General features: G+C 44.3%; 1 protein-coding gene across 1 annotated transcript in view; it reads left to right on the top strand.

Moving 5' to 3' along the window:
- The first annotated feature begins 1,338 nt into the window (after positions 1–1,338).
- INTS4 (integrator complex subunit 4) overlaps positions 1,339–11,504 on the top strand; it is a 121,719-nt gene continuing 111,553 nt past the window's right edge. Inside the window, exons 1-2 of the mRNA XM_047752356.1 lie at positions 1,339–1,659; positions 4,310–4,504. Of these exons, the coding sequence (XP_047608312.1) occupies positions 1,606–1,659; positions 4,310–4,504 (249 nt within the window). The 5' untranslated portion in view covers positions 1,339–1,605. The remainder of the gene's footprint in view (positions 1,660–4,309; positions 4,505–11,504) is intronic.

The following is an 11,504-nucleotide window of genomic DNA, read 5'->3' as shown; positions in this document are numbered from 1 at the left end:
GGTAGAGTCTAGTGCAAGGGTTTCTGGGAAGTTGACAGGATATACTACGGTCTGGTGCCCCCACCCCCTTCTCTGACAACTGAGGAATCTTTCTGAGCATGTGTAGTCTGGGAGCTTTCGTTCACTTCAAGAATGAGAAATATATGGTCTCTTGTGTTTTGTTTTTATTTGGCCACACCCATGGCATGTGGGAGTTTCCAGGCCAGGGACTGAACCCAAGCCATAGCAGTGACAACAGAGGATCCTTAACCACTAGGCCACCAGGGAACTCCATGTGGTCTCTTTATCTTTTATCCAAGAAGAAGTCCTTGCTCCTGCCATATATATATATATATTTTTTTTTTTTTCTTTTCACAGCTGCGCCTGTGGCATATGGAAGTTCCCAGGCTAAGGGTCTAATAGGAACTGCAGCTGTGGTCTATGTCACAGCCACAGCAACACTGGATCTGAACTGCACCTGCACCTAAGCCGCAGCTTGAAGCAATTCTGGATCCTTAACCCACTGAGTGAGGTCTGGGATTGAACCTGCATCCTCACAGAGAAAAGGGTGAGTCCTTAACCTGCTGAGCCACAATGGGAGCTACTCTTATCATAATTCTTATCTTGAAGTATTTGTCCACAGGGGACAGATTCCAGTTGCTCAGCCTGGATCCCATCTATCTCCAGCCTCACAGGAACAAAGGAAGGGCAGTCAAGACAGTTCAGTCATAAAAAAGTCCTAGTTCCTCTTCATGGGACATACCTAACAACCTGACACAAATCTTTTGAGTTTTGTAGTTAGTGCCCCACCCAGGTGGAGGACAGAATATTGATGTTGACCCTCTTAAGTCAACTAAAGCTTGCACTCTGTAGACCTTCGCCCCAATTCTGTGCTGAATTCTCCTCTGCTCAAGTGCCTTCATGAGTATGAACATGCACGCTCCTTAGCCTAAGACTTCCTCAGTTTTGCTATTCAAAGAGACACCACTTTGGTAAAGATCCCTGGTATTCTTATTTGCTCCAGGTAATAAATCCTTCCTTCTTCCCCTCTTCGGCTCGGCTGTATCTTCTGGCTCCACACCCACCAAGGGGCGAACCCAGTTTTCGAGTAACAGCTTGACCAATAGGAGTGCAAGGGACACACAGACAGCCCACAGTGTCAACAGCAATGGCTGATGGGAAAGTCAGCTTGCCCTCGCTCCCTCAATTCCAGAGGCAATAGCTTAAAGCAGCTCCAGGTTTTGCCTCTACCTCAAGATAGCTCCGCCTCTGCCCTTTCACCCTGTAGTACTTCCTCCCCCGTCTCCCTCCCTCCGCGGCGGTCCCGCCAGTCTCTCCGACGCCAAGACCGACCGCATGCCCCAGGACGCTCCCATTGGCTCCTCCAGCCAGAAGCCCCGCCCCCACGCTGCGATCTCGCTCTCCTTCCTCGGCGAACGCGGCGTAGGCGGCCGAATACAGCCTGGCCGAGGCAGAGCAGTAGAGCAGCAGGAAGCGGCCTCTCTTTCCGGGAACCCCACTGCCTTGTGGGATCGTGGCTGGTTCCTCCGGTCTGGGCCGGTTTTCCCGAATTCCTCCGCCCCGCCTCCTCGTCTGTACGGAAGCTGAGAGGGTCCGTGGGCAGCCATGGCGGCGCACCTGAAGAAGCGGGTGTACGAGGAATTCACTAAGGTGGTTCAGGTAAGCCCTGGAGGGAAAAGTCCCGGAACCCATTTGGGGTAGAGGAAGATTATCCACGCCCCAGGCACTTTGCCAGAACAAGCGCCACAAAGCTGGGCTGAGTGCGGACTGCTTTGATAGAGTGGACTACACTTTAGTGGGCGTGTTCGTTCGCCTCTGCTGTTTGTCATTATTAACTAACATGTGCAGTCTGACACTACAGAAAATTTACAGTTTACAAAAATACATTATTCGTAATCTAATTTTATTCGTAGTACATCAGCATCCTCATTTTACAAATGAGGACTTTGAGGCTTCTGGAGGGGTGCGTGGACACAGCCAATTAGTAGCAGATTCTCTCCCCACTCCCGTTACAGAAAAAAAAAAAAAAAAAGCGCGCCTAAGGACAAGGTAGCTGTATGCGAAACTCCAAGAGATTGGAAGAGGAGTTTAAAGTCCTCGAGACTCAGATCAGGCGAGGGTCACAGGCTTTATAGGGGTAGAACTTTCTGTTGATGGAACAGTTCATCAAGGAAGGAGGGCAATACCTTTTTCCTTTGGAGTTGTTTACGGACTTGTGGGCCAAGCCCCTGTCAGCAGTCAGTGATTCTCCGTGTATTTCCTCATTGATATTCCTAAAGTAGAGTTCGATATCAAGTCATACCTCATGTTGTGCTTCTCAGGCTTTGTGTATACAAATCACCTGGGGGTCTTGTTAAACTGTAGGTTCTACTCACTAAGTAAATCGGGCGGGGGAGGCGAGGCAATAATCTGAATTTCTGACGAGCCCCCAGTTGAGGCATCCTTAGAGGCATAGGCTTGTAGAGTAGCAAGATTTAGACCATGCAGCAGGACACTGATCCTTAAGCATTTAACTTTTTCCTTCAGCAAAAGTTTATTGAGTAAAAGAGTTGTTATTGTGAGAGTTCCCGTTGTGGCTCAGCAGAAACGAACCCAACAGTATACATGAGGACGCAGGTTCCATCCCTGACCTCGCCCAGTGGGTTGAGGATCCCGCGTTGCCATGAGCTGTGGTGTAGGTCGCAGATGTTGCTAGGATCCTGCATTGGTGCATAGGCCTGCAGCTGCAGCTCCGGTTTGACCCCTAGCCTGGGAACCTCCATGTGCTGCAGGTGCAGCACTTAAAAAAAAAAAAAAAGTTGTTACTGTGTATTAGGTAAATGGAAAGGTGCTGAGCTACAAAGTTCAATGCACATTAAGTTCCATGTTCTTTAGGAGCTCACAGGCTCGTGGGAGATAGGGAACAGTATGTCTGTGGTTATAGCGCCAAGAGGTGATTGCATGAACAAATCAAGTCTGCCTCTCTCTTTTGCAACTACTCTTTATAGAAACTCCCTTTATTATTGGACAGTGTTCCTTCCAGCTGTATCACTGCCTTTTTTTTTTGTTTTGTGGACACTTTGTGGCATATTCCCATTGTGTGTAGGGAATTGACTAACTTCTTATTCTTGTTTTTTCTTAAAAAACCTGACACGTTTTTGTTGACTCTTTTTTTTGCTTGTTTGTTTTTTAGGGCCACACCTGGGACATATGGAGGTTCCCAGGCTAGGTGTCAAATCAGCTACAGCCACAGCCACACAGGCTCCGAGCCGAATCTTTGACCTATACCACAGCTCATGGCAATGCCAGATCCTTAACCCACTGAGCGAGGCCAGGGATCAAACCCACAACCTCATGGTTACTAGTCTGATGCGGTTCTACTGCACCACAAGGGAAACTCCGGTTGACTCCACTTTTATGTGAAATTAGTTTTCCTGAACTTTTAGAATGAGTCAGGATTCAGGAAAGCTTTTTGACTTCAGAGCTCCTTCTATGGCTTGCCTTTTAGGATTTCCTAACTCTGTTTCCTTGGGCGCTCTTAAAAAAATTGTGGCAAAATATGCATACCAAAACTTACCGTTTTAACCATTTTTAATTGTACAGTTCAGTGGCATTAAGTGCATTCACTTTATTGTGCAGTGTCACTTCCTTTCTTCCAAACATTCTGTTGTTCCCACTTACCAAGACTACTCACCCCTCCTCCAACATGGCTAGTGTTTGCACCTCTCCAAACTTTTGTATCTGTTGTTTCTCTCTCTTTTTCCGGCTGCACCTGAGGCCTATGGGAGTTCCTGGGCCAGGGATTGAATCCCAGCTGCAGCTGCAACCCGAGCTGCTGCACCACAAGAGAACTCCTATAACGTTTCTCTTATGTTGTGATCTTTTTTATATCTACCCACCAGGGCCTTACATAATCCCTGGAGTGACAGGTTCCCTTTCACATGGACTTTTGGGCACTCATTCCATGCATCAAATATATCTAGATTGGTTCTAGTTATGCATCATCCTTGGGAGAATTGAGAAAATAGTCACTTAGCTAATTGTATGTTTTCTGTGGTTCACACGAGGATCCCTGACTGAGAAAGACTGGTAGTAGGTCATCATTCCTATTTTACAGATGATAAAACTGAGAACCATCGCTTTGTCTCCAGGTGGCTTTTTTCCTGATTCATAGCACTGCTTTTTGTTTAGGCTAGGTCTGTCACCTAAATACATTATTTGCTATAGGGAAAATTATTTCCATCAGATGGGGCAAAGTTAAATTTGCAGTCTTTGTGTTTTCAGTTAGGTTTTTAGGTTTTCATGTCTTATCTTCCCTGCCGTCTTGCAGCAACAACAGGAGGAAATTGCTACTAAGAAACTCCGACTGACAAAGCCAAGTAAATCTGCAGCACTCCACATAGATTTGTGTAAGGCTACCTCCCCAGCAGATGCTTTGCAGTACCTGCTTCAGTTTGCCAGGAAGCCTGTTGAGGCAGAAAGCGTGGAAGGAGTGGTCAGGATTCTCTTGGAACATTATTACAAGGTAAGTTCTTGAGGTCCTGATGTGAGGATGTATGGGAACATGTGTAAGAGTTGTATCACGTCTGAGAATGAATTAATATTTCAGAATAATTAAGAAGGTGTTCATTTAGCAGTCGGTTTTTTTTTTTTTTTTTTTTGTCTTTCTAGGGCCACACTTGCGGCACAAGAAGTTCCCAGGCTAGGGGTCTCATCAGAGCTGTTGCTGCTGGCCTATGCCAGAGCCGTAGCAATGCCAAATCTGAGCCTCATCTGTGACCTACACCACAGTTCATGGCAGCGCTGGATCCTTAACCCACTGAGTGAGGCCAGGGATCGAACCTGAAACCTGGTGGTTCCTAGTCACATTCAATTCTGCTGCGCGATGATGGGAACTCCCATTTAGCAGTCTTATTACTGAGTGTCTTCTCTGTGCTAGACACTGTGGATACAGAGCTAAAAAAGATCCAGAAAGGTCCTGTCCTCAGAAGCTTTCAGTATTTAAATAGAAACAGATGTGAATGATAAAGTGCATGAAATTGCTGAGGATACGGAGAGTGCAGTGGAGCACAGAGGAGGAATTAACTTCTGCCTCAGTCCTTCTGTAACCAGATTTGTCTCTCCTGATGTTACGGCTTTAATTCAAGGCCCTCATATCTAACTGCAATAGCTCTCTCTCTTTTTTTTTTAAACTTTCTTTCTTTTAGCTAAGTGGCATTTTATTTCTCTTTTTTCAATTCATGCATGAATAAATATAGGAAATATTTCAAACAAAATGAAATTCACAAAATATGTTTTTTCAGTTTTTATTTGTGAGATTTGAAGCAAAGAGACAAGAAATAATTTTCAAATATTTGAATCACAGATGAATTGGAGTTTTAAACTTTTAAAATTTAGTATTGGCAAAAGAAAGACCAATGAATAAATAAGTAAATAAACTTTAGTATGAAAGTTATTAACCTTTTAGAAAATAATCAACTACCAGATACCCATTCTTGGGATGAAGCAGTTATTAAATTAAATTTTGTCAAATTTACTCTGTTTTCCTGAAGTTTTTAGAAAGTATCATGATATTTTTCTCTAAATAGTTCAGTAAATACAACTTTCTTTTTTTTTAATTTTATGGTGGTTTTTATGTATTTATTTATTTGTCTTTTCTAGAGCCACACTTGCGGCATATGGAGGTTCCCAAGCTAGGGATCCAATCGGAGCTATAGCTGCTGGCCTACACCAGAGCCACAGCAACATGGGATCCAAACCTCATCTTCGACCCACACCATAGCTCATGTCGATGCCAGATCCTTAACCCACTGAGTAAGGCCAGGGATCAAATGAGCAACCCCATGGTTCCTAGTTGGACTTGCCAACCACTGAGCCATGACGGGAACTCCTTATTTTTTCCATTATAGTTGGTTTACAGTGTTCTGTCAATTTTCTACTGTACAGCAAGGGGACCCAGTTATACATTCTTTTTTCTCACATTATCATGCTCCATCATAAGTGACTAGACATAATTCCCAGTGCTATACAGCAGGATCTCCTTGCTTATCTATTGCAAAGGCAATAGTCTGTATCTATTAACCCCAAGCTCCCAATCCATCCCGCTCCCTCCCTGTCCCCCTCAGCAACCACAAGTCTGTTCTCCAAGTCCATGATTTTCTTTCCCGTGGAAAGTTTCATTTGTGCCATATGTTAGATTCCAGGTATAAGTGACATCATATGGTATTTGTCTTTCTCTTTCTGACTTAATTTCACTCAGTATGAGAGTCTTTAGTTCCATTCATATTGCAGCAAATGGCATTATTTTGTTCTTTTCAATAAGTACCTCTTAAGAAGGGACTTTTTAAAACATAAACCATTTAACCACTTCAAATACAATTAAGTTATTCCTTAATGTAATCTAACAAATAGTCGATATTCAGATTTCTCTAGTTGTTCCAAAAATATCTTGTTATAGTTTATTTGTTCATATCATAATGCAAACAGTGTCCACACATGGCATTTGCTCTTTTTGTTTGTTTATTTATTTGGGCTGCATTTTTGGCATATGGAAGTTTCCAGGCCAGGGATTGAATCTGTGCTGTACCATCACCCTTTGCCATAGCTGCAGAAATATTGGATTCTTAAAGCCACAGAGACAAGGTCTGATTCTTAACCCACTGCACCACAGTGGGAACTCCGTATTTGCTCTTTTTAAAATTTAGAACAACTTGGAATTCCCATCGTGGCACAGTGGAAACGAATCTGACTTAGGAACCGTGAGGTTATGGGTTTGATCCCTGGCCTCGCTCAGTGGATTAAGGATCCAGTGTTGCCCTGAGATGTGGTTTAGGTCACAGACATGGCTCAAATCTGGCATTGCTGTGGCTCTGGCGTAGGCCGGAAGCTACATCTCCGATTAGACCCCCTAGCCTGGGAACCCCCATATGCTGCAAGTGTGGCCCTGGAAAAGACAAAAGACCAAAAAAAAAAAAATTTTAGAACAGCTTTAATTATCTTGGTGACATTGACCTGGTGAGCGAACTTGGTTGCTTGTTTTATTTATTTATTTATTTTTTGTCTTTTTGCCGTTTCTTGGGCCGCTCCCACGGCATATGGAGGTTCCCAGGCTAGGGTCGAATCGGAGCTGTAGCTGCCAGCCTACGCCAGAGCCACAGCAACATGGGATCCGAGCCGAGTCTGGGACCTACACCACAGCTCACGGCAACGCTGGATCGTTAACCCACTGAGCAAGGGCAGGGATCGAACCCACAACCTCATGGTTCCTAGTCGGATTCGTTAACCACTGCGCCACGACGGGTACTCCTTGGTCGCTTGTTTTGTAAAATGTCTTGTTTTCTGAATTTGTTTAGTTCCTTGGTTAACTTGCTTCTTTATCTCCTGTATTTACTGTGAACTGGAAGTTAGATCTGTAGACTTTGTTAGATTGCAGGTAAGCATATTTTTGAGAATTTTAAGGATCTTTATAGACTATGATATGTACTTCATAGTGCGTCCATCAGGAGGCATGTCTTGAAGTCCCATCTTTCTTCTTCTCTTTTTGCCTTTAGTCTCTCTTCTTTCTATAAACTACCTTTTTTTTTTTTCTTTTTCTTTTTTCCTTTTTGTATTTCTAGGGCTGCACCTGCTGCATGTGGAGGTTCCTAGGCTAGGGGTCCAATCGGAGCAGTAGCCACTGGCCTACGCCAGAGCCACAGCAATGCAGGATCCGAGCCGTGTCTGCAACCTACACCACATGTCATGGTGACGCCAGATCCTTAACCCACTGAGCGAGGCCAGGGATCAAACCTGCAACCTCATGGTTCCTAGTCGGATTTGTTTCTGCTGCACCACGACGGGAACTCCCTGTGTTTTTATTTTATTTTATTTTTTGTCTAGAAAGTAGAAGAATTTGAGTAAGGTATCCAGATGGAGAAAGAATGCTGTTAGGTCAGATACTCTTATTCTTTTTTTTTTTTTTTTTTTGTTGTTGTTGTTGCTATTTCTTGGGCCGCTCCTGCGGCATATGGAGATTCCCAGGCTAGGGGTTGAATCGGAGCTGTAGCCACCGGCCTATGCCAGAGCCACAGCAATGCGGGATCCGAGCCGAGTCTGCAACCTACACCACAGCTCACGGCAATGCCGGATCCTTAACCCACTGAGCAAGGGCAGGGACCGAACCCGCAACCTCATGGTTCCTAGTCGGATTCGTTAACCACTGCGCCACGTCGGGAACTGCTCTTATTCTTTTTTGATCCATTCTTGCCTCCCTCATAGGTGCTAGACTTAGTACTTTTGCTTTCTCTTCAACTTCCTTGTGTTTGGAGATATGTAACTCCATTCCAGACCATTGAAAGGCCATATAGCTCTTTTCTTATCCTCTCTTATTGCAAAATGAGGATATTTGACTAGTCTACTGTCTTTGAAAGACAATTACTTCATTCCATGATGCTATCTCAGTGACTTAAGTCCATTAAGAATTGGCTTTTATTTATATTCATAACCGAACTTGGTGTCTCCCTTCATTCTCCAGTCTGCTTTATATCAGGAAGTGTACGACTGTCATTATACACCCTTAAATCAGAAACCCAAGGAAGATCCGTTTTTTTTTTTTTTTTGCCTTTTCTAGGGCTGCTCCCGTGGCATATGGAGGTTCCCAGGCTAGGGGCTGAATTGGAGCTGCAGCTCCTGGCCACAGCCACAGCCACAGCACACGGGATCCGAGCCGCGTCTTCGACCTACACCACAGCTCGCGGCAACACCAGATCCTTAACCTACTGAGCAAGGTCAGGGATCGAACCTGCAACCTCATGGTTCCTAGTCAGATTCGTTAACCGCTGAGCCACGATGGGAACTCCAAAAACCCAAGGAAGATCCTTTATACCACCCTTATCCTTTCCTCTCTCCATATTCCTTTCCTCATTAAATCTTACTGATTTTGCCTTATAAATAACTTATGAGTCCATCTTTGTTTCCGTTATTACCCCAGTAATATAAATAACTATTTGAAACACTTGGGAGTTCCCGTTGTGCTGCAGTGGAAACGAATCTGACAAGGAACCATGAGGTTGCGGGTTTGATCCCTGGCCTCACTCTGGGGGTTAAGGATTCAGCGTTGCCATGAGCTGTGGTGTAGGTTGCAGGTGCGGCTCAGATCTGATGTAGCTGTGGCGTAGGCCAGATGCTGTAGCTCCGATTAGACCCCTAGCTTGGGAACCTCCATATACTGTGGGTCTGACCCTAAAAAGCAAAAACAAACAAAAAACCTTTATTATGCACTGTAATATATAAAGACGAATACATAGAAAATCCTGATATAACCTGTTGATTAATGATCAGTGTATAACTACCATCCAGATCAAGAAATGGAATATAGTCAGCTTCCCATAGGACTTCTCAAAACTCCTTCTAATTATTTTTACCCCATTTCCCAAAGATAACCACTACTCTCCTGACTTTTAGAGTAATAACTTCCTTTTTTTTTTTACCCTTTAAACTTGTACTAATACAACCTACTTACTCTCCCTGACTGCCTCCCTCCCTCCTTTCGGCTTCATACAATTAGAGAATACTGTATGCATCTTTTCTTTGGCTTTTTAGGGCTGCACCCTCGGCATATGGAGGTTCCCCAGCTAGGTATCAAATTGGAGCTGCAGCTGCTGGCCTATGCCACAGCCACAGAGTGCTGAATCTGAGCCATGTCTGTGACCTGCACAACAGGTCAGAGCAATGCCAGATCCTTAACCCACTGAGCAAGGCCAGGGATTAATCCCTCATCCTCATGGATACTAGTTGGGTTTGTTACCACTGAGCCACAACGGGAACTCCTATCTTAACTATTCTTGGTCTTTTAATTTCTTTATAAATTTCTTTATTTGTTTATTTATTTATTTTTTGTCTTTTTAGGGCCGCACCTGCGGCATATGGAGGTTCCCAGGCTGGGGGTCTAATTGGAGCTGTTGCTGCTGGCCTATGCCAGAGCCACAGCAACCTGGGATCCGAGCCACATCTGTGACCTACACCATGGCTCACAGCAATGCCAGATCTTAACCCACTGATTGAGATCAAACCCCCATTCTCATGGATATTAGTCAGATCCTTGACCCTCGGAGCCAGAACGGGAACTCCTCTTTATAAATTTTTAAATAGCTTGTGAAAAAAAAACCAAACCAAAACCAAAACAACAAAAAAAGGAGTTCCCATTGTGGTGCAGCAGAAATGAATCTGACTGGTATCCTTGAGAATGCAGGTTCGATTCCTGGCCTCTCTCTGTGGGTTAAGGATCTGGCATTGCTGAGAAGTGCAGTGCAGGTCGAAGATGCAGCTTGGATCCTGCATTGCTGTGGCTGTTGTGTAGGCCAGCAGCTGCAGCTCTTATTTGACCCTAGCCCAAGAATTTCCATATGTGGCGGGTGCAGCCCTAAAAAAAGAAAGAAATGACATGTACCTTTGTGTCTTTGGGGGAAATTTCTCACCATAGGAATCTTGGTTCAAATTAGAGACCACCTTCTAATATTGAAACTAAAAGTGCCAGACTCTTTTCTTAGTCTTTCTTGCACCAGGGCCCCAGGCTCAGGCACAGGCCCTAGACTCAGCCAATGAGACTCACCTCTGCCAGACTACTAATCAGGATCTGGTGATCCAAGACAGGTAGAGTAAAAACTTCTCTCTGGTGAAAGCATCGGTACCTGCAGTACCCAGTTTTCAGGGCCTCCAGAAGCCATGGTGCTGACAGCAATGTTGCTGATGCAAGTTGCTGCAACTCATGTCTAATGTGACTGCACAGCGGAGGGAAGGTATTTTTAAGCCCCAAAGCTCACACTTGGTTAGAAGTTAACGACATCAAGAAGGCATAAAAATACTCCCCTTCACTTTGCAGTATTTGGGTGTAACATACAGATTGAGAAAAACTTTCTTCCCAAAGCATGTAAAGTTAATTTTTCAGAAATAAAGCTTTAGAATACTTGGATCATTGAATCTTTTTTGAGGTGTTAGTTTCCCATGTTCCTCTTTGTTGATTAACTGAGAATAGAGCATCTGAAGTATGCTCAGCTTTAGGAATTCCCATTGTGGCTCAGTGGAAATGAATCTGACTACTATCCATGAAATGCGGGTTCGATCCCTGGCTTCACTCAGTGAGTTAGGGATCTGGTGTTGCCGTGAGCTGTGGGTATGTTGCAGACGTGGCTCAGATCTGGCATTTCTGTGGTTGTGACGTTGGCTGGCAGCTGTAGCTCTGATTTGACCCCTAGCCTGGGAACTTCTATATGCCATGGGTGTGGCCCTAAAAAGCAAATAAATAAATAAAAATACAGTATCAACAACTTCAGATTTCAAAACCAATCTTATGGTTACCATAGGGGAAACCCTGGGTCGGGGGATAGGAATTGGGAGGGTGAGAGTAGATAATATATCAAATAGGTAATTAACAAGAGCCTACTGGTTAGCTCAGGGAAATCCACTCAATAGTTTGTAATAACCTATGTGGGAAAAAAAGAATGGATATATACAACTGATTCACTTTGCTGTACACCTGAAACTAATAC

This window comes from Phacochoerus africanus, chromosome 11 (genome assembly GCF_016906955.1).
Source record: "Phacochoerus africanus isolate WHEZ1 chromosome 11, ROS_Pafr_v1, whole genome shotgun sequence".
NCBI lineage: Eukaryota > Metazoa > Chordata > Mammalia > Artiodactyla > Suidae > Phacochoerus > Phacochoerus africanus.
This window is presented reverse-complemented; position numbering and strand designations above follow the sequence as displayed.